Consider the following 22555-nt stretch of genomic DNA (forward strand, 5'->3'; position numbering starts at 1 on the left):
CTACAAATTGGTTTCTCATTCTAATTATTTTTTTTTTCACGTTTCTGCTCAATCAGGTGCGTTAAAGCTTATCGCCATTCGCAGCGAGAAATGAGCCAGTGCACACGATGTCGCAAATACGTGCACTCTGGATGCGATCCGGAAGCGGATCGGACGTTTGTTCATCGCAAGAAAGACATGAATTCCGACTACGAGTATCTTTGTCCTCCCTGCAAAGTCTCGTCGCCTGTGCCGACCCCCAAATCGGCCATCAAACTCGATCCGCTGTCGGAAAGCAATCAGGGATCGGTTAGTCAAGACAATATGCAGCAACAGACGACGACGCATCAGCAGCAGGCCATGATTGACGTTGATGTTCCTGGCACCCCCACCTACTCTGACGAGCTTCAGCAACAACAAATCCAACAAGAAGAGACGAAACCGTTGGCCGTTGGAGTCGGACAGAAGTTCATGGCGTCTCAACAGCAGCAGTCTGCTGGTAAAATCGCCCGGAAGCGGATGAATGGTGCGACTGCGACCGATGGGGGAGGTGGTGGCCGACCCAAAGGATCGGGCAAAGCCTCGTTATTTGGAGTCGCTGGATCCAACAGCGGCGGAGGCGCTGCTTATAACCGCAAGGCCAACTAGTTGGTCGATTTCGGACGGAAGAGAGGACCCAAACCAAAGATGCGGGGCGTTTTCGGTGCCCCTAGAGTCGGTCTCCAACGGCCAGCAGATGGGACTGGTAGTGGAGGCGGGGCCGGTAAAGGAGTGGCGTCGGGCAGTGTTTTATCGACTGGTGGTGGAGAAATTGAAGGGGAGCCCTGCCTGGGGAACAAGTTGATGCTTTGTTCGTCATCCGTCAGTTTTGTTTGGAGCAAGACGCTTGTGCCATGTGCTGTTCTTTCGGTTTGGACCAGGAAGGCCGTCTTATCTCTTGCGCCCAGTGTGGCCAGGTATAATTGTCATATCAAAATTCTTTTTTTTTAAAAATAAATTCAAATTTCCCGTCCGTCTGGTCCATTTACAGTGCTACCATTCGTTCTGCGCCAACGTCAAGGTCACCAAAGTCATTTTGCAAAAGGGCTGGCGCTGCCTGGACTGTACGGTGTGTGAAGGGTGTGGCGAGCGTCATGACGAGGCCCGTCTCCTCCTGTGCGACGAGTGCGACATCTCCTACCACATTTACTGCATGGATCCGCCGCTGGACTACGTGCCGCAGGGCAATTGGAAGTGCAAGTGGTGCGCCGTCTGCCAAGTTTGCGGCTCTAACGAGCCGGGCCTCTACGTCAACTGGACTCACCAGGCCAACGGCTCCCTCTGCGGGCCCTGCGCCTCCCTGCGACATTGCCCGTCATGCTCCTCGTCCTACAACTGTAAAGGGATCATGGATTTACTCATTCTTCCGTTTACGGAATAATTAAATTAAAAGCGGTTTAAATAAATAAAAAGGAGACGGCTGATCCACAATGCAAATGTATTGGTTACTAAGTCTAAGCTACAGACCTAAATAAATAGAGGTGTGACATACCAGTTGGAGCAGTTGGGTAGCGTGAGCGGAAAATATTCACTTCACAAATCAACTTAACTGAGCTTTACCGATACTGTTAAGTCATATGAGCGGAAAAGTCACAGAGCTCGAAGGGAGCTGTACTAGCTAACAGAACTTAACAGAACTGATGAACTGTACCGAACTGAACAGAACTGTCTGTCTATGAAAGGAAAGTCACGGCCTTTTATATGGAAAAGATGCGGCCGTGACCTGAATAAAGAAAACAATAGGGAAAGAAGGCTCCGTGCGAAAGCCACCCCCGACTCGAGTTGACAGTTCTGTCAACTCACTTAAGTCGAATTTTAGGGAGGTGAAAGGGTACCCATCCGCTAGGATGAGTCACGGAGGGGTGGGAAGAATTATAGTTTTAAGTCGTGAGATTTACGGGAGAAAGCGTGAGTTTGAGGTATAAATTAGTATTTAATAGTCCTGTGTTAAAGCCACCCCCGAACTGTGGTGACAGTTCGGACAGGTCACTTAATTAGGGTTTAAGTAAATAATTAGTAAAACTATTTCTATATCTACGGTTATTTATGCATTGTGATCTTAATCTAAAAAGGGGTTGAATGTTCTGGCGCGTGCAGTGCAGGTGCATGAATATTCTAGGCGTGGGAACAGGTAAAAAGATGTTCGAGGAGTTCCCGGCTAGACGAGGGTGCTCCCGTGTTAGTCGGCTGATATAAAATATGTCTTCGGGCGGTGCAGGTGTCTTTTGGGGAGTCGATGGGAAAAAGTTCTATTCTGTTGCTGCTTGCAGACTTATGGTAGGTTCAAGTGGAGGCTGTGGGACGAGGGATGTGGGGGAGGTAAAGTGAAGAAGCCATGCTTGCAGAATGGGAATTCTGTTACACAACGAAGGTGAGCTCATGATCCAATCTATCCAGTAATCTAATCTATACACGTTTTTGCACAATGTATTCTTTCATTCTGCTGATAATAAGCTGATAATAATCTATCTCTTTAAGCAATATTCTTTTTTCTTTATTTGTTTGTTTTATTTGATTAATAACTGATTAATGACAACATTTTTGTGAATTTTCTTCAGTTTATTTGTTCCAAGATTACTAATTGGGTGGTTGGTTTATCGCCAGCAAGGCGTTGGCAGCCACCACTGCTCGAGGATCGACAGTTACAACATCAGCAATCGGCGCCCGACATAACGGGCAAAGTCTCGCACGTAAGGTATCAATACAATTTAAACAAAAAATGTGCTGGCATGGACGAAGCGAATGATCCGCTTGATTGTCTAAACAGACTGTGCAAGTGCCATCAGCAACTTCGTTGTTTATCTCGCGAATTGCGGCCGGGTCATAAGCTAAGAATGGAATTTCTTCTTCAACTTCCATCATAGCTACTTCTTCTTCAAATAAAATTTCCTTCTCTTGTTGTCTTCTTAGACGAACTTGTTGTAGTCTTTCCATAACATCATCCCTTCTTTGCAGGTGCTGTGCATTCTGGCGGTCAAAGATGTCCTGCAGTCTCCGTGCCCATTCGGGATCGTCTGGGATTTCCCAATCTAGGTCCACTAAGTTACCGGCAGGAGGCAGATCTTCTCCACGGCCTGGTTCTTCGTCGCCACGGCCTGCTCCTACGCCACCACGGCCTGCTCCTACGCCACCACGGCCTGCTCGTTGGCCACGCCCAGCTCTTTGGCCTCGACCACGAACAGGAGGCAGATATTCTTCACGGCCTGGTTCTTCGTCGCCATGGCCTGCTCCTACGCCACCACGGCCTGCTCGTTGGCCACGCCCAGCTCTTTGGCCTCGACCCCGAACAGGAGGCAGATATTCTTCACGGCCTGCTCCTACGCCGCCACGGCCTGCTCGTTGGCCACGCCCAGCTCTTTGGCCACGACCACGAACAGGAGGCATATCTTCTCCACGGTCTGCTGGTTCTTCGTCACCACGGACTGCTCCTACTCGGCCACGGCCTGCTCCTACGCCACCGCGGACTGCTCGCTGGCCACGCCCAGCTCTTTGGCCACGACCACGAACAGGAGGCAGATCTTCTCCACGGTCTGCTGGTTCTTCGTCGCCACGGACTGCTCCTACGCCGCCAAGGCCTGGTCCTACGCCACCGCGGCCTGCTCGTTGGCGCGCCCAGCTCTTTGGACACGAACAGGAGGCAGATCTTCTTCACGGTCTGGGTCTTCGCCGACACGGCCTGCTCGTTGTCCACGCCCAGCTCTTTGGCCACGACCACGAACGGCGGCTTCAGCAGGCTCATTTAACGCAGCGGCTGCATCAAGACGATTCTCAGCAGCGGCTGCGTCAACAGGATTCTCAGCAGCGGCTGCGTCAACAGGATTTTCAGCAGCGGCTGCGTCAACAGGATTCTCAGCAACGGCTGCGTCAACAGGATTTTCAGCAGCGGCTGCGTCAAAAGGATTCTCAACAACGTCTTCGTCAGGAGGATTCCCAGCAGGATCATTTTCGGGGGCTACTACACCATCATCATTTTCTCCTTCGTCGTCATGTTCGCCGGGCAACACTCCAACGAACAGGAGCACTTCAAAGGCAGCTCTGGCTTCCTCCATTGGAAGGTAATAATCTTCGAATTCCCCAGCATTGTTGCCACCATTATTGCCATCATAGAATTCAAATTCATTTCCGGCGGAGATCAAGAATTCTCTAATGGTAATCCGGTCTTCGTCGAGGTTGTTGAGCAACCGCCTGAGGTTCCTGTTACGAACTACTTGCTGTCGGCGCATGGTAGCCCTAACTGGTCTTCCAGCGCTTACAGCAAGAAAATCGTATACAGCCAGCATTCCGAATTCCTGCAGTTTTTCTGAAAAAAATTATTTGTTTAAGTTATTCTCACTTGTTGTATGTACTAATATTAGTTCCTAATTTTAATTTGTTTACCTAGGAACAGCCAGGGAGCAGAGTGAGCTAAACCGACGATGGCGTTGAATAGCCGGTGTTGCGCTTCCAATAGGTTGTTGGTGCGGTTTGCATCTTTGTAAACGCAAAATCGTTCGGGTCCGATCCTCTCCAGCCAAAAGCTCCTGACGTAGGAAAGAAATTGTCTTAGTTGGACCCTCGTCTGAGGTCCAACATTATCCGGTAACTCTTCCAAACATTGTTGGATAACCTTTTTAAGTTATATTACATGTAAAAACAAAAACTATAATTTAACTTTTTATTTCCAGTTACCTCAAAGCCGTCCCACACAAGAAGTGCCGGCAAAAGCGCGAGCGCGATGGACATCTTGATCAATCTTCTTACAGCTTCATTTTCTCGGTAGGCGGCAGTCAAACCAATTCTGGCTGCATATTGGTAAATAGCCTGTATAAATTTTTAAATAAAACACAAACAGTAATATAAAACATTCCAATTTAACGCTTATAGGGAGAAAAACATACGTTTCCGCTGTGGTAGTGACAGCCGCGGGATCTAGCGCCAAGGAAAGCTCTCGACATGGCTTGTAGTAGGGCCAGCTCATAATCGCCGACTACCAACTCCGGAGCTGGTACTCTCCCTATGAGTCGTTATATTAATTTAATTTAAAATGTTTGCATTACATAACGAAATCTTTGATTTATTTAGATATCCTACCTGTTTGTTGCAGGCATATTTCCTTTAGGCGTGCCAGGCATACTTCGTAAAGAGCTTGCGTCTTCGCGGTCATCAAGAACGTGGCAACTTGAATAGAAATTCCGTGGGTTTTGCCATGAACACTTGCCAACTGATAATACCCTCTTGGTGTGCTGTGGAAGGTTGCATCCATATGGGCAGACCAAGCTTCCACTAACGCCGGCAACGCTCCAACATTGATGAAAATCAAAGCGTGTTCATTCCCTGCAGTGACACGACCAAAAAAGAACCAATGTTCCCCATTCAAATCCATGCTGCATGATTTCAATAATAGAAAGGTATTTTAATTAGTTTTTTTCTGTGAACTATAATGTTGTTTCTTACTTATAACGAGGAACACTTTCGATTAACTCCGCCAATTCTTCTGGACTGACAGGGATCCTGGGGTTCGTCTCTCTCCGCGCCCGATATATCGTCGCTCTAATTTCCTGGAATGGGCATGGAGGAGGGCCAGGAAACCTTAGAGAAGTAATTAAGTAACATTAAGTAGCGGATTATCCTACATCTACGTAGGTTGTAGTGTTTAGGTTGGTTATCACAATTAGCTTGTGGGATGGGTGACTACATTAGACAGAAGGTACGTTGTTCCCCCGTAAATCAGTTATTTGATTAATGTTCAAACTTAATGTTAAATCCTCCCATCCACACAGTTACAGATTTCTAGTCATTTCTAGTCATTAAAAAAATATTACCTTCTCAATGCCTCCAAATAAATAGCATGCGGCCGGATATTTGTTGTTCTAGCTCTTTCTCGGCACCATTCAATGAAAGTGTGTCGACAAATCACGGCTTGATGGATTTCGTGATTGTGGTGGCCATGCGCATGGTATATACCGTGTAAATCGGGAACAACACTTGCCCGGCATCTTCTTTCGGTGTAGCTGGAACAACGGTATCTTTAACAAAAAAGCGATTTGTTAATTCAATAAAAGTTGGTCACTATTGACTTGCACACACTAACACTTAGCACACAATATCGAAACTCACACACACGTGTTAATAAGTAAAATACATACCTTGTGTTGCCTGCTACAAAACCATTTCGATGCCAAATCCATTGACCAACGCGGTCAATTAAAACAATAGATTTTCTACGAGCACCAGTCAACTCAATGTAGCGATCCATAGCACTCCCTTGCCAATGGTCAAACAAGAAATGAGATTTTTTTCCGATAATTCCATAATGAATGAAGTGCCTTTGGGATATCAGTTTTCCCTCACTCACTCCTCTATGTTTATTGGTGAGTATTTGGACAATTCGCCCAGTAACTTATTGCTCCAATCACAGTCGGAGTAAAGAGTGTAATCCCCAAGAGGATATTTTTTAGAGGGAGGGTTACATGTTGAACTTAAAGTACCCTACATTCAGCAGACATGTTCATCGCTTTGCTCTTTTTCCACTCCCTCCCCCCACTACATTGGGTGATGTATCCATGACTTTAACCAAATCCTAAAATCCAACGGTTTTCATTTGATTTAATGGTTTTCTGCACGTGCTTCCAACGTGCTCGCATTCCTCTGGCCTTTAATATTATACATACCATCGATTCGATAAAATATAGACATAAACAATATTGAGATGCCGGGAAAAAAAATTTACGGCCCTGTAATTTTAATTATTTTGAAAAAAAGCTTTCTGTCCATGTTTTTCCGTCCCTTTTGATGTTTTGATAAAAACTTTTTCCTGCGTCACTATTAAATGTCATTATATTTTTTCCCCTTTTTAATTTTTAAGTCCATTTTAATAAATCCATTTTAATTCCCCGGTTGTTTCCATTGCACGTAGCAGTACAATTGAATTATTCATTCGTTTTCAGGTCTACCCAGTTTACCATGGCCCTGCCGGTTTGCGAAAGATTGCTCAACGAATTCATCACTCTACTGTTGTCTGTGTCAAAGGTATACGGATTTAACAAAGTTGGAAACGAATCAAAGTGGATCTAAAAATGACGTTACATTGGAACAGGTTTGGAGTCGGGCGGTCACGTAGTGCAGAATAGTCAATTCTTTGATACGCTCAAAATTCAAACGTCTTTACCCGTCGAAGATATTAAAGCACGTGCAGAGGCGCAAGAGATCAATTTGCGCTATTCCTCCGATGGAGATGTACTAATTGTTGAATTATTTATTTCGGTTAATTCAATTAACTTTTTTTTTTAGATTGGTATCTCCATTGACGAAACTGTTCGCGAGAAAGATATCTATGATATTTTCGCCATTTTTAATGTCGATGTAATAGCCGAACAAGTAAGACTTGTCAGATTTCTCAGTTAAGTGAATCAATAATCAGTTTATTATCAGCAGAATGAAATAATTTTTATTTAGGTGTCTCAGCCACCAGATATTCTTTCGTCAAGTTTGGAGCAGTCTGAGTTTTGCAGAAGATGACAGGAGCCACAAGCGCAACAACGAAAACGATACGACACGATTTGGTCCAACCCAGCAGCAGCAGCCAGTCCGATCAGATATTTTGTAATACTGTAACCCGCCTTGCAGCAGACAGTCTGATGTTTTTTATACACAGTCAGACATCGTTAATATTACAAGACATCCAATATATATCGAATTTTTCGAACACAGAAAAACGGTCGAATGTGTGAGCGCATTGGCAGAAAGCGTTTGACTGGTATATATACGCTCGGCCATCATATAACTTGGATGCTGAGCTGTCGTTCCAGCCAGCAGCAACCGCCATCCAAATAAGATCAACATCTTTTCAATTTTGCTGTCTGCGGCTTTGGGATTTCCCTGCAATTTTATATCTATAGATCTATAAAGCCCCTCCACTATGAAAATCATTTCCCAATGGGCGAATATGTAGCCTACCGGATTGCCTCAGGTTCAAGTACCGGAATATACTTGCTTAATTATAGACTCGTTTTATATCAACATTTCCTCGGCTGGGGTAATCTCGAATATTACAATCAGGATTACATTCCAAACTTCCATTTGGTGTAGTGGTTAAACCATCACAAGTGGTGGGCGTCTTGAAAGTTACGATACAATTACACTTAAATTCAATAGTTTAAAGGGCGGGGAGAGAAGGTTACATAATCGTTAGACCTTGGAAAAAAAAGATCTTTTTATCCGATCCCTTACTGCTACTTTTCTTTTTCTTAAGATATTTTCTGACCTTTCCTCCATTGATTGTATCTTGTTGATATCCGCCCACTAATGCAAAATTGTCAGTACTTTGTCTTCTCGTCAACTGGACAGGTGTATTCCTCACTGTGACGTGTCATTTGATTGTAAATTACGTGAACTGTAGCAGCTCTTTACGTGAATGCGTCGGCGGTAACGAGTGGCGGTTGCTTGACGGAGGAGCGTGGCAGATATTCACGGACCTGTGGACCTGGATCGATTTCGTGCCTAAGTCGAGATTAATTTCATTATTAAATGGGTCTTTACCCACAATTTAGCTCTATCTATATTCTGTGTCTCCAATGTCGTGAAGTTTCTGTTGCATTTCGGTCGTGGAATTCCGCCGTAAGGTTAGATTATGTCGTAATGTATTCATGTAGTCCATTAAATTTGACTGAATGTCTAAGAGTGTGTCCTTGAATACGTCATGGAAATGAAAGCATTTGAATAACGCAATCAAAATCCAGATTTCTTTGCAGTTGCTTTCTTTGTACAACATTAATTATTGAATTTTGAGTTTCCCGCTTTAAGTTTTTTTGCACTTTTTTCGTATTCGTATGGAGATCTTGCACCCAATGCCGTACCTCACGGGTGAACTGAGTTGTGCATATTTGAAGATGGGCTGTGGGATATCTAATATCCAAAGGCTTATAATTATCTTTTTTGCATCTGTTTCTTTATGTACACATACCGACTTTCGTTAGATCTTATTTTTTTGTGTGTGCTCTGAACGTGTACAATATGGACTACACGGACCTTTCCTCCTTCTGCTCGGCCGTTCTGTGAATTTTGGCACAGGTCGACATTGGATACGCACAGTGTCTTTTGCCTTCAATTATTTCGGAAGCGAACCAGCAAGGGACCGCGCGTAAACAGATTCCCCCCCCCCCTTTCTACGTCCTAATCGCCTTCAACGTACATCACCAATGGGAAAAGGGAAACCCAACTAGAAATCCGAGTTTTTACTTGAGATTTGGTTGCTCTTCCTTGACAATCGTGCCCTGAAAATTTATGGGAAATAATAACAAGGCCATCAGGAATCAAATTGTCGTTTGAACTTTTTTCTGTTTAATATGCGCAACTCTGTGCGGGCGAGGAGCATGTACATATTTATGGCCTGTAGCGCAACAGCATTGGAGCTCGAGAGTTTTCACCATGAAAACGGTGGATCGGCGTAGCAAAGTTCTCAGTGTAGGGGAGAGTGGGGCTAGTTGGCAGGAGGGCAAGTTTGCAATTCCTAATTTAGAAGAATTGTGTGAAAGAGGTTTTATTGAAATAATTCATAGTCAAAGATGTTTATTGTGCGCACATTTGTGCAAAGTTTTATAAATTTATCCCAAATAATTTAGAAAATAGAAAATAACGAAATTTTTTGCGTCAAATCCACAATAGTTGCGTGCTTGGTATTCATCAATTTTATCTTTTCTTGGTATGCATATAATTTTTAAAAAATATTAGTTTTATAGAAAATTGTGTCCTCTATTGAACTGTAACAATGGATTTGTTTTAATCAATTATAAAGGAGTAATAAAAATTTGTATTTGAATAAACCCCGGGTTGGGGCAAGTTGATACATTGCAAGATGGGGCATGTCGGCATAGGCATTATACATGCATATGTATAGTACATGGCCTGTCCAAATGTCAGGGAATTGTAAGTCGAATTTTTGCTAGATATGACTTATGGTGAACAGTGGTATGCATTAGAGGCCAAAATTTGGCACATTTTAGGTGTTTCACTTTATACGATGTTCACCTGTAAAATGTTTGCCTGAATTATGTACATTATTTTTTATTTTTTGCATTTAAGGCTATTTAATCTTTATGTAAGTTATCACAACTTATTTCTGAGTTTCCCACTCTAAAATAACTATGGGATTTTTGTTTATTGTAATTTTATTCTAGTTTGTTTACAACATCAACATTTCACTGAAATCCGTATTTGAAATACATGGGGCCAACTTACCCCACTACCACTGCCAACTTACCCCGTTAGTGGGGCATGTAGGCAATTTTTTTTTGAACGTTGATTTCGATATAAATTCTTCAACGTAGATCAAATTAAAAAATAGCACAAGAAAGCTGGTTATCTGAGCTTTCTTTTACAATTTTTTGGGTGTCAAAATATGAAAAATTAAAGAAACCAGAGAAGAAATTTAAAAAATTGTACCAACTAGCCCCACCCTCCCCTACTCTGTAACATCGTAGGTCATACGCTAATTTCCCGAGGGACTACAATTCCAGCACACTTTTTTTCTATTTCACATGCGTAGTTTCACATTTTGAATGCATAAATAATTGTCGTTCGTGAATCGGAAATTTCGTTGAAATCTGAAACATTTAGATATACCATTGGAAGGAAACTAAACGAAATTCGATTGTCTAGTTGTAAGGAATAGTTGTTGCATGATGAACGCTCCTATTTGTATTCATAGCCAGGCTCGTGCGGGAAGTAGCGGTAGCGATGGCAAATCTTAAAAGTAGTACTAGCATTTTCCACTCGTGTTCTTCCCTTTTTTCTTTCCTTCTTTTCATTCTCCGCTTTCTCCGGCAATTTGACTATAATAAGGAGCAAGGAAGCAATTTTCCACTCGATAGGATCACTTCGTCCACTTTTTTCTGTCTCCTCTTCATTTTCTCGCTACGCCGCGGAAATCGATCGGCTCGGCAGTTTTTCCCGGACGTCATTCGTTGTTATTGACAGTGTGGAAATTGTAACTTGTCTTTTGGATTGTTATACATTACAGCCCTGAGGGGATGGCATATCGGCCCAATACGGCTACTGATTGGGAGAAAACGCGCAAACTATGCCTCCGGGCGAATCGATAAATACCGCCGTCTTTGTATGAACGTATGCCAACTTTGTCATAGGTATGCGGCGTAAACTCTCTATTATTAATACCTGGGTAATTTCACAAGCGCTGCTCTGTACGTTGGTCCTGTCTATGAGAAAGTACATTTTTGGATCGTATTCAATTATTCAGGACTCTATTAACTTATGTGAATACTGAATAACTCATCCTGCCGTCACTCCAATCATCTTCAATTTCTGTACCAACGAATATCGTCAGAGCTCAGAGGTGGGGGGGGGGGAATTATAGAATTCCGGTCTATAATCTACGATTCAAAGGTCTTATTAAAGATTCTGATGCATCCTGGATGATTAAACGGCACTCCAGTATAATGTACATGGGTGAACGTGTCTCGTCATATTAATCGGAGCCCTAGATTTAAGTAAAAGTTTACATGTTTTTGGCCTTTTTTTTAAAGCAAAGTTTTAGAGTTGTTGTTGAATGTACATGTGTAATCTTTTTCGGGGAATTTCATTTATAGTTGATTGAAGTTGGCGAATGAGAGTGCGATTCGGTGGGATGGTTCATTGGGGAATAAACGTCTATGGCCTCCAGTTTATTACGTACGACCGTGTCGTGATGCGAGTCCCGAAATTTAAATGAAACCCCTGCATAAATAATCAAAGAGTGGGCGAGAGACGGCCAAAGGGAAATAATAATGAAGAGTCCATAGAGAGGGTACTAAATACGCAGAAACAATAAAGAAGTGTACACACCAATTCTCGTCAAAGCCTCAGCTTGGGAAAAATCTTCCATCTACTCCGCTTTTTATCCATCCAGTTTCTTCTTTTTCTCAAGATTGCGCGCACGGATCGACTTGAAAGAGAAGCAACTGAGTGCCGGAGGAGGAGGAGGGGGGAGATGATGGCCATCAAAGTGTCTTTGTCCAACTAAAATATAGATAGGAGGAGCATAGAAACAGTGTCTAGAGGTTATGTTGGAAGTGATCCAACAGATTTGCTTTGCTCCGCAATCAAAACAAACAGTTTATTCCGGCATTCACAATTTTCGTTCCAAATGGATCTCGGTCTTTCTTCTCCTTTCCCTTCCGTCCGTAGGAGAAAAAAAAATGTTGGTCCCAGCTTCTCCTTTTCGGTTTCACTTGCCGGTTTACCCAGCACGTACCCCGAATGGTCAGGTTAAATGGCTGCAGATAAATTAGCCGGGCACGCCCATCGATTCCATTCACATGTTCTCAGAGTGCTGTTAGCTGGTCTCTATATCCCTTTGGGCTGAGTGCTGTACAGGTCTTTGCTCCGCCTGAGAATATTCCATCGTCGATCCAGCTGCTGGATCGACAAGAAAACATCCTCTTGATTTCGCCCCCCATTTCCTTCCTGTTTTTCCTTTTTATTTTTTGCGATGGGACAGCAAGTATTCCAGGCAGTCAGCAGACAACTCCACAGATGGTCTCGACTTTAAAAATATTCTTGATCTTAATGTAACAAATTATTATATTGCTCGTGTATCTCACTTCTTGCGTTCAACAGACAGGTGAAAAAAATTATTTATAAACAGAAAATGTGGTGTACCTTTTTTTAACTAGAAAGTTTTCAGACGTTGATAATCCGTGAATCCCAGGCCTGTTAGAGATCATGACTAATTTGTGTAACTCGTGAGACATAGTTATCCATCAAAATAAATACTTTTGATAAGGAGTAAGGACTCCTATTTGAAGAAAACAAATTTAAATTCTGCCGCTAAGCTGCAACGCTGCCGAATTTCAGAAAATTGTACCGAATGGTACCATACACTTTGAGTCATCTAGCGGGTAAAGTTGCAAACAAATTGAATATACTTGTGGAACAGAATATTTATGATACAGTTTTTTATGTGAAAAATTTAGTGTGGTTTCGCTTAAAACAATATTCATGTGCTACATAGTATCTTTGCAACGAAGTTCTAATGAGACATATATTTAAGATACGCTTTCTTTATACTACACATATAACTTTAAGTTCTTATGAGAAATTTTACTTAAAGAGCTAGTTATTTACGGTATAGTTTAGAGTTACTACATAATCAAAATATCAGTGGTATTTTTTATTTATGGAATATTTTACTTTCAACACTGTATATTTATGAGAGTAAAAAAAGTTGTTATTAATATCAAACTTTTACTAGTGCGATTCCGTCACTCTGAGATGTATCACCTTATGAAATTATTTAATAATGGCCATTTGTTTCAAAGAAATTAGTCAAGTTTTTCAGAATTTTTAAAATTTCTACTGAACATTATCATTTGGAAAACGTTTTACTACTGATACACTGTTGCGAATGTCAAATATACTATTGATACAAATTTCTAAAGTACGATACTTAAGAAACTTTTTACTAGTGCGATTCCGTCACAGTGATACGCACCCTTTACGTTATTATGAAAAATTTTACTAAAAGAGCAAGTTATTTACGAGTATAGTTTACAGTTACTAAAGAATAAAAATATAAATGATATCTTTTATTTATGAAACACTTTACTTTCAACACTATGTATTTATGAGCAAAAAAAAGCTGTTATTAATGGCAACCTTTACTAGTGCGATTCCGTCACTCTGAGATGCACCCTCTGACTGTTGGGGGAAAACGGCGGGTGTTTGCTCAGGGGGTTAAAAGATTCCCCGCTAGGTTCTCTAGTCTATCAAGCTGATCGATTACAGAGGTGATAGGAAAAAACACGTTTATTCATTTTATATAATAATTAATTGCCAGTCCATCTGCTAGAAAAGGGAATGCATGAAAGCTTCATTTTATTCCCAATTTTTAAGAACCAAAATCATCAAGATAGTGCAATTTGGGAATGTTTTATTTACGTTAAAAATTATCTTTTTATTTAAAATAGCGCCTTTGCAACGTTGCCTAACTTGTTAGTTTATCCCTGAGGGATTTAGTTTACTAAATTACCGAAGGTTTAGGCACAGACTAAGATTAGAAAGACGGCTATCTCCAATACAGCCATCAGGATAATGCTCGTGACTCCCGCTGCGGCGCTGCGAACGGTTTAGAGGAGACTTTTCGGTGAATTTTCCTTTATCCCTACTGATTAGAGTCTTCACACACCTTAATTTTAAAAATTGACTATTTGTGCTAAATTTTTACTTTTTCCTGTGTAATTTTGTTCGTGACTTCTTGACAGTGTATCGTATTTGACGAAAACAATCAAATATTTGTCAAATAAAATACATCAAATACGTATTTTAATCGGTATTTTATTTGAGGTGTTTTTTCTAAAGTTTTATTTGGTATTTTATTTGACAGAACTAATTTTATTTGGCAAATACCAAATACAATACCAAATACTTTCTTTTCAAGACGAATTGACAACGCCGTGCATCTAGCAGACGAAATAATCGCTGAAAAATTAAAAGTGTTCAATAACAAAAAGATGTTCCCAAAAAGGCAGGCCACGGTCAGAGGCTCTCGTAGGCTTCCATCAACACCTCGAGGTCGAGGTAGGGCCAGAGGAACACCCCTGTTAAGCCGCTCAAGTAACTCAATCACATTAGGTAAAACCCAATTTCTTATTAACAAAAATTAAAATCTTAAAACAAAAATGATCTTATTGACGTAACAGAAATATTAGTTGTTTCTTTTAAGCGAGTTTGAAAGCTGTCATTACTTTATTAACCTGTATTTCTAGCCACTAGTCAAGAAGAAGATGTAGCTGGGCCTTCTGGGGAAGAAGTGGTACCTAACGAAGAAGTGGTTTCTTCTTTTCGGCTTCCATCAACACCTCAAGGTAGGGCCAGAGGTAGACCCCCGTTAAGCCGTTCATCACCTAACTCAATCACATTAGGTAACGCAAATTAACTACAAATGCAATTTTTTACATTACAAAGCATAGTGATTTTTACAATCTTTATTTCCAGACACTAGTCCAGAAGAAGATGTAGCTGGGCCTTCTTTGGAAGAAAATATAGCTAGCGAAGAAGATGATTGTGATGAAGAGTCTGTAGATGTGGAGGCCAGTCTGCAGCAGCGTGAACCTGAACCACCTCCAGGGTCAACGCCGATTCCACTTACCAGACAATCGACCTGGCCATTGTGGCGGACAGAGTGCTTTCGCAATTGGTCTGAAACTGAAAACGGAAAAGTTCATGCCATCTGCAAGTTATGCAACGTTTTCTTCATGGGCTCATGGAAAGCTTTCAGCAACTTTTCGCTTCATTTGAGTCGAGTTCACATGGAATTATTCAACAAGTTCCTCAAGTCCTCCAACACGTCTCGCCAATTACCAATCACCGCTTTTGCCAGAGAAAGGAACGTCAGCTCTAGTCACCAAGCCAAACTGGACAAGTACTTGACAAGAGCTTTTGTAACGGGAAACATTCCGCTCCTTTTCACTCGTAATGAAGACTTTATCAAGTTTCTGAAGGTAAAAGATTTGTCCATTAACGAAACTTGTTTGATTTTCTAATTTCAGAAATTTATTTATTCATACAGCTCGGAATTCCTGGCTTTGTCCCCCCTACTGATTTTACAATGAGAAGAAGGCATGTTCCAAACGAATACGACTGCATCAAAAAAGTTGTGGAGGCAAAGATCGGGCAGTGCACAGCGGTAACCATTATCTTAGATATCTGGTCGTCGAAACGCATGTGCGGTTTTATTGGTTTCAATCTCGAAGCTGTAACGAAGACCTTCGAGATGTTCACTGCCTTCCTCTGCATTCGACATATGACAGGCAGGCACACTGGTGAAGCCATTCTTGCGGAATACGAGGAAGTTCTTAAAGAGTGGAATATCGACCCCTCTCTGGTAAGGCTTCCTATTTTTTAATTAATAATATTGTAACGAATAACGAGCATTCTTTGTTTAGGTTGTAAGGGTTGTGACCGATAACGGATGGAACATGATCAAAGCCTTCAAGGTTCAGTTCCCTAAACCCTCTGATCCAATTCCACAGTCGTTTGATGACTCCCTTGAATCGCCTTTGATTGAACAGGCAGATGAGATGGTTCAATTGGAACTTTCGGATTCTACTTCTGGGGCCTTGACTGAGTTGTTATCTATCGATCCAGATGATGATGAAGAGTGGCTGGGATTAAACAAAGACCTAGACGACAGCTATTTAAACGTTCCCAGAAAGACAACTTCTCGTACAGGACCTTGGCAGGATGAAGCAGGTTTCGGTCATTCTTCTTCATGGCAATCGACTTTTCAGATGAGTAGCAAACTTCGAGAGTCCTGCAAAGCTCATGATATTCAGCTCGTTGTTGAAGACGGACTAAAAGTTCTTGATGTGAGTGGAATATAGCTTGTTTTCTTACTTCAAAATGTTTATATTGTGGGTTCTTTTAATTTTTTCAGCAAACAGCAGTTAGTGCTGTTAAGCGCGCTGGGGATATTATCAACTCAATCCGAAAAAGTGTGACCGATACCGAAGTTGTTTTTAATGCAGTCAAGTTCCGATTGGTCGCCAAAAACGCAACTCGGTGGAACTCTCTGCTGTTCTCACTTCAGTCACTTGTCAAGGCCCTTGATGCTGACCCCCAGATTCAGTCTCGCCTGAACGCAACCAAAGACAACAAGCGAAAGCTGTCAGCTGTGGATATAAAGATACTGAAGGAGATAATCTTAATTCTGATCCCGTTTCAAGAAGCAACCGATGAACTTCAGGGTGACTACGAAACCATCGGCTCCGTAATTCCGGTCTACTTAGACTTGTCCAACAAAGTTTCATTGACTTCTTTTAATGTCAATGGCAATTTTGTTTTGAACCCGGACTGTCCTCTTGCTGGTAAGATCTCTCATTGCAAAGGTCTGGTAGAGGCACTTAAAGCTTCCCTACACAAGAGGCTGTCATATGTCTTAAACGACACTGTCTACATCTTAGGTTGGTGCCAAAAACAATCCAGAATAACTATCTTATCCGTGAGCTGGTAAAATAATGTTTCCTGAATTTTATGACAGGTGCTATTCTCGATCCGCGTTTCAAAACGGATTGGATTGCTAGTTCTCCCCTTAACGAAGAAGACGTTCTCGATTGCGTAAAATCTGAACTTGTGTATCGCTTTCGTCAGATGAAAGACGAATAAACGATCGTTCCAGATGGGCACTCACCGGGTTCACCTCTACCAAACCAAAACCAAACCAGCAACGACTCTCCAACCGGTCAGCCAGCATCAAAAAGGTCGAAGCCGTCAATGCCTGTGCGGCAACTTTTCAGTTCTTTAAAAAGAACACCTCGACCCCCTTCTGGTGCTTCAACATCAAAAGTACTAGAAGACTTCGAGTTGTACCTGTCCGATCCAATTTGCCTGATGGAAGAATTGATCGATGAGAAGAATCCAGAGGCAGGATATCGTCCATTGCGACCATTGAAATTTTGGCTGAAAAGTAGGCATCGATTTCGAGTCCTTTCTTTTATTGCCCGCGACGTTTTGGGCATAGCAGCCTCATCCGGAAGCATTGAGAGGGCTTTCAGTACCGCAATGGACATCTTTGGGATCAAGAGCGTCAATATGAAGACGGATATGCTCAATCAGCGTATGTTCATCAAGCGAAACAAAAACTTTACGGTCTGAACTGTTGCTTTTCTGAAGATTGTTGTTTGATATCCAAGTTTAAAGTAATTTCAATACACAATCAATGATATATTAAAAAATGAAGTTGAAATGTCCTTTTTTCTAAAAAGTATTTGGTATTTTATTTTATTTGGTATTTTATTTGACCATTTAAGTAACACCAGAAGTATTTGGTATTTTATTTGGTATTTTATTTGATTTTATTTGGTATTTGACATTTGAGATTATCAAATGCATTTGAGACGTTCTCCATTTTCAAATACAGTATTTTATATTTGAAAATACCGTACTTTTCATCAAATACGATACACTGCTTCTTGACCATGTATTGAAATTGTCAAAAAGATTGGTTTTTTGAACGGTGCCTTAAAAAATTGGTTTTATCAGAGTCATAGAACCCTAGTTGGTTCACTATGGCATTCCAACCCTTGCAAAAAAGGGATACCTTGTGCAAGCCATATGGCAGTTTTTGCTCCGACGCTTGCACTGCCTCTACCGGGCTTGTTAGGCATTCGCCAATCACAATATCCCTTTGTAAAACAACTGGGCCAATTGCGAAGGATTTTACTTAGCCATCAAGTTTGGGAGGAGTCTCTAACATAAACACAGAGAATTTTCTAAGTCTTTAAAGTGAAACCGCCAAACACAAGACAAACAATCACAAATTGATATTGTTCAAATGTGTTTTAAATTTTTTTTTCAAATACATTCGTAAAAAGAGCATACGGCACAGGTTTAAATTAGTTTATAGCTTTATCTGTGAATTACAAACACTTAACAGGTACAGAAAGTTGATGGAAAAGTGACTTATGTCACTTAACTTGTAGCAAACAAGGAAACTGGTAAGTTATGGAGACTTATCAACTGAACTAATCATTGAACAAAAAACTGGTAAAGTTATGAGAAAGTGATTTAGTGAGTGAACTGTAACGAACAAAGGAACTGGTAAACTGATGGAAAAGTGATTCATGTCACTGAAGTGGTAACGAACAAAAAACATTAAGCATGTTTTGATAATTTGGCATTGGAAACTTTTACAGCTTTTGACTGCGATAACATCAAATTCTTCAAGCGAACTGACTCGAAATGGTAACGGACGCCAACATATTCTCTTATTAGGTAAGGGAGATGGTGATCACGGTGTATATCACAGAACAGTTTTAATATTTGAGCTTTTGAAATTTTTGGGATGCATTCTTCAAATGAATTTTCAGCATACATCTGACCAATCGGATTGAAATGAGATTCAATTATTGACTCATTTACCCATTGGGTTCTATGACTCTGGTTTTATAGACATTCTTTCTCGCTTATTTTGTGACGATTTATAATTAATCGTGAAACGCTGGATTCTTGTGTTGTTGGGAAAGAAGGACAATTTAGGCGCCAAATGAAATAGTCTTATTAGTAGTGGTCGTCTTAGTCTTAGTCAGCCGTACCATGGCAAAGCAGCTTAAATAGAATAATAGTTTTTACAAATGTGTCGTGATTTGTTCAACTAAAATTGTTGTCCAAGGACCAGAGATGCCGGAATATTGTTTCATTTAAGGTTGTCCTAATAATTATCGTGGGAAGAAAACCTTGGGTGCTGCTACTAATGTAATAAATCCCAAAAAATTAAGATTATTTTATGTACCAAAGGACGACATTTTAAAGGAAATCTGGTCTGAGAAAAAAATGAAATTCCGATCAATGGCACTGACTTACAAAAAACTTCTAGGTTGTGTCTTGTGTGAATTTCACTTTAAAGAAGAAGACATCATAAAAGAAGATAAATTTATCATTGATGGACAAGTAAAATGTATTCCACGACAAAATTGGAAATTAAAAAATGATGCTTATCCACAGATTTTCCCATGTAAGAAATAATAACCAACTTACCATTGATTAGGTGTATCAGTCACCAAAAAGAAATGATGACAGCTGCCATTTTCCAATATCTCATTTTACGTTTCAGGTGTTTTTCAAAAGTAAAATTCATTGAGATCGTCGAACAAAAAAAAAAAAAAAAACAGAATCACATGCTCAGATGAAAAAAAACTTGCCAAATTTGTTCGGCGTTAACATTATTTCATTTTTACGATACAATGTTGTGATAAAAGATGTAAATATGCGATATGTCAAACAGTCAAAATAAAGAAAGTCAATTTAATGATGAAATTCGTAACATATTGATTAATTTAATGAATAACATAATATTTCTGGGTTTTGTTACTTTATTCGTACAACATAAATATCATAATTTACACATCGCGCCTAAATTATCATAAATTCCAAACGACACAAGAATAAAGCGATTCACGATTCACTATAAATCGTCACAAAATAAGCGAGAAAGGGTGTCTATAAAACCAATTTTTTAAGGCACCGTTAAATAAACCAATCTTTTTGACATTTTCAATACATGATGAAGAAGTCACGAACAAAATTACACAGGAAAAAGTAAAAATTTAGCACAAATAGTCAATTTTTTAAATTAAGGTGTGTGAAAACTCTAATCAGTAGGGATAAAGGAAAATTCTCCAAAAAGGCTCCTCTAAACCGTTCGCAGCGCCGCAGCGGGAGTCACGAGCATTATCCTGACGGTTCCTCTCAGCCCTATAGGGACAATCGTGGTATTTCCCCTCTTAGTCTGTGGTTTAGGGGCCTTTAACGAAGCACAACTTACAATAGGCTCCTCTTCCAGATAGGGACCTGAAAAGGTTTATTGGAATTTTTTCCACCAATAGGAATGAAGGAGAGCGAAAAAACAGCATTAACCATATTTTAAAGCTGAAATTAGTAGATTTAAATTATGACAAAGGTAACAAATGATAATGCACGCCCTTTTATTGTCTTAATTGTTAAACTATGTGACAACTAGAATCTTTTTCGTATACAACAAAGTCAACAATCGGCCATTTTGTACTGTTTGGGGTGTTTCAACTTTTGGAAAACAGATGGCACTTTTTTACTTTTTTTCTAATTAAAAATTATAAAACTAGATGTCACTATTTTTAATGTAAACAAAATTGGAAAACAGTAATTGAGATTTGAGACAAACAGTTGTCCGGATTATGTTAGGTTTCGAAGCCGATCAATAAAACAAATACGAAAATGAGAAAGAAATGTTACATTGCTACATGTAGCAGTAATTGTAACAGAAACCAAACTAAATTGTTTTGTATTCCGCAAGAGCTCAACGAAAACAAAAAAGATTGGAAAACGTGTCAGAGTAACAAATTAAGAAGACAGACTTGGATTACGAATCTTGGAAGTGAAGAGATAATTTAACAACTATAACAACTAAAACTAACCTAAAATCCTGAAGGCGCCCAAGGGGTTTTATTTATTTAAATGTTCCGTATACGGCCATCCGTGAAAATGAAAGTTTCTTTGGCAGGCAAATCGGTCTATATCCTTTTATTTTGTTTGGACGGAAGGGATCCTATGGTGCCTACCATACCCTGTTTTTTTCTATTCTTCTCTTCCTCTACCTTTCTGTCAATTTTCCCACTTTTAATTTTACCTTTTTCGCGGGTTGCAAAGAAAAAGAAATAGGTATAGCATAAAGGGGTAGGCACCATACTATCCCTTTCGTCAAAAAGAAATAAAAGGATATATGTCGGTTCGCCGTGGCAATAGCCCAAGAACACAGTATTCATCCGTCATTGCATACAGATCCTTTTACCTTGGTCGCTATAAAAGAATACATTGAGTCTTTACCGACGGATTCGTTTCCACTAATTTATTTGAATGCAAGTAAATACACCACCTTTCTACTCAACACAAACTCCATCTGAGAATGGACTATGATTTTTTGTTTTAGCAGAAAAACTCATATGTTCAACTGTTTCGAAAGTCAAAATTGAAATTCAGAAAAGGCCCAAAAATGCCATCTTTGTTGAAAAATTTCAAATTTTCAAAATGTTTTGCAAATTTTTCAAGAAAATGTTTTCAAACATTAAATCGTGAATTCTAGAAAATTTTCAGTAAATAAATTATGAGACTTTTTCTCCATTTTTTCCACCGGGATTGATAACTGCGTTAGCTTTTACTTTCCATACTGTTTGAAGAAGGATCGTTCCATTGGGAAAACTTTATTATGTTCACCATTCCCTTCATTTAAAAATCATTTTTTAAAATGAAGTAAACTCACAAGCGTTTCATTTTCCATTCTACCTCGTCGGTCACTTTTCGTTTCTTTCAGTCTGGTGAAAAAATGCTCTGTGGTGCGTTGCTTGTCGGCATTCAAATAAGAGAGAAATGATTTTAGTTAGTTATGGGAAATTTACTTTGCCGAGCACTGTTTTCACAGCTAGAACTAAGTCCCAGTACTTCTCCACTGTAAGACGTTTTACCTCATCATTACTTTCTACTCCAAATGAACTTTGTGAAAGGGCATTCTAGTTCGCCATTCTGTTTTGGCATGATTGATATTGTCGCAGGTGAGAAAGGAAGAGTGATTATCTCTTCGCAGAGATGAGTCACCCGCTCCTTGGACAACGCTGTGACGATGGTAGAGAAACTATCACGAAAAGTACGCACTGAGAAAGATACGGAGATACGCAGTCCGGAAGACGAGTAATTCATGCAACGGTATAAAACCCTGTCGCAAAACCCCTTTAGATGAGTCTCCATGAGGTAAGCTCCTGAAGCTAGATGAGGTTTGTAAGTTGAGTTCCCTGGGTTGCCTATAGGTCTTCAGATGACATCCCGAGTTGGAATAAAGTTTTATCCCCTTTTTGGTCTTAGTTAAGAGATTGTTTAGTTTGAGTCACCATTCGTTGTATTATTCCTTGTTGGTAGCCGGTGAAATAGGACTGAAACGAAAAAGGACTGGAGAAAAAAGACCGGGAAGAATAGGACTGATTTTTTAAAACCTTTAGAATAGTCCCATTTCTCCTTAGAAATACAAGTCCTATGTCGTCAA

General features: G+C 40.4%; 3 protein-coding genes, 1 long non-coding RNA gene and 1 pseudogene across 4 annotated transcripts; 4 read left to right on the forward strand and 1 right to left on the reverse strand.

Annotated features, from left to right (window-relative positions):
* The first annotated feature begins 62 nt into the window (after window positions 1-62).
* On the forward strand, window positions 63-1442 carry LOC123466354. Its single transcript, XM_045173437.1, has 2 exons — window positions 63-935; window positions 1010-1442. The coding sequence occupies exon 1, from the start codon at window positions 91-93 to the stop codon at window positions 625-627; it is 537 nt and encodes a 178-aa protein (XP_045029372.1). The 5' UTR covers window positions 63-90; the 3' UTR covers window positions 628-935; window positions 1010-1442.
* A 1153-nt stretch (window positions 1443-2595) lies between these two features.
* Window positions 2596-5380, reverse strand: LOC116922280. Its single transcript, XM_045173438.1, has 7 exons — window positions 5089-5380; window positions 4896-5011; window positions 4687-4818; window positions 4396-4624; window positions 3695-4318; window positions 3438-3614; window positions 2596-3266 (listed from the first exon to the last, which is right to left on the reverse strand). The coding sequence occupies exons 1-7, from the start codon at window positions 5378-5380 to the stop codon at window positions 2596-2598; spliced, it is 2241 nt and encodes a 746-aa protein (XP_045029373.1).
* LOC116922281 lies at window positions 5086-5861 on the forward strand. The gene is made up of 2 exons (XR_006646541.1): window positions 5086-5405; window positions 5504-5861. It is a non-coding gene; the product is annotated as an uncharacterized LOC116922281 (long non-coding RNA).
* Window positions 5862-7469: 1608 nt separating this feature from the next.
* LOC123472589 lies at window positions 7470-8188 on the forward strand (annotated as a pseudogene).
* Window positions 8189-14422: 6234 nt separating this feature from the next.
* Window positions 14423-17717, forward strand: LOC116922282. The gene is made up of 7 exons (XM_032928659.2): window positions 14423-14622; window positions 14757-14912; window positions 14986-15491; window positions 15560-15874; window positions 15936-16358; window positions 16427-16952; window positions 17030-17717. The coding sequence occupies exons 1-7, from the start codon at window positions 14502-14504 to the stop codon at window positions 17152-17154; spliced, it is 2172 nt and encodes a 723-aa protein (XP_032784550.2). The 5' UTR covers window positions 14423-14501; the 3' UTR covers window positions 17155-17717.
* Window positions 17718-22555: the final 4838 nt, after the last annotated feature.

The sequence above is a fragment of the Daphnia magna genome, linkage group LG5 (genome assembly GCF_020631705.1).
Source record: "Daphnia magna isolate NIES linkage group LG5, ASM2063170v1.1, whole genome shotgun sequence".
NCBI classification, from domain to species: Eukaryota; Metazoa; Arthropoda; class Branchiopoda; order Diplostraca; family Daphniidae; genus Daphnia; species Daphnia magna.

Bases quoted from the DNA above. Each gene is read 5' to 3' on its own strand.
- LOC116922280 (XM_045173438.1), bottom strand. From the start codon at position 5,380: ATGGATTTGAATGGGGAACATTGGTTCTTTTTTGGTCGTGTCACTGCA. The intron at 4,819-4,895 runs GTATGTTTTTCT...AAATTTATACAG, and splicing joins GTCACTACCACAGCGGAAAC to GCTATTTACCAATATGCAGC. The intron at 4,625-4,686 runs GTAACTGGAAAT...TAACTTAAAAAG, and splicing joins TTGTGTGGGACGGCTTTGAG to GTTATCCAACAATGTTTGGA.
- LOC116922282 (XM_032928659.2), top strand. From the start codon at position 14,502: ATGTTCCCAAAAAGGCAGGCCACGGTCAGAGGCTCTCGTAGGCTTCCA. The intron at 15,492-15,559 runs GTAAAAGATTTG...TTATTCATACAG, and splicing joins ACTTTATCAAGTTTCTGAAG to CTCGGAATTCCTGGCTTTGT. The intron at 16,953-17,029 runs GTTGGTGCCAAA...ATTTTATGACAG, and splicing joins CGACACTGTCTACATCTTAG to GTGCTATTCTCGATCCGCGT.
- LOC123466354 (XM_045173437.1), top strand. From the start codon at position 91: ATGAGCCAGTGCACACGATGTCGCAAATACGTGCACTCTGGATGCGAT.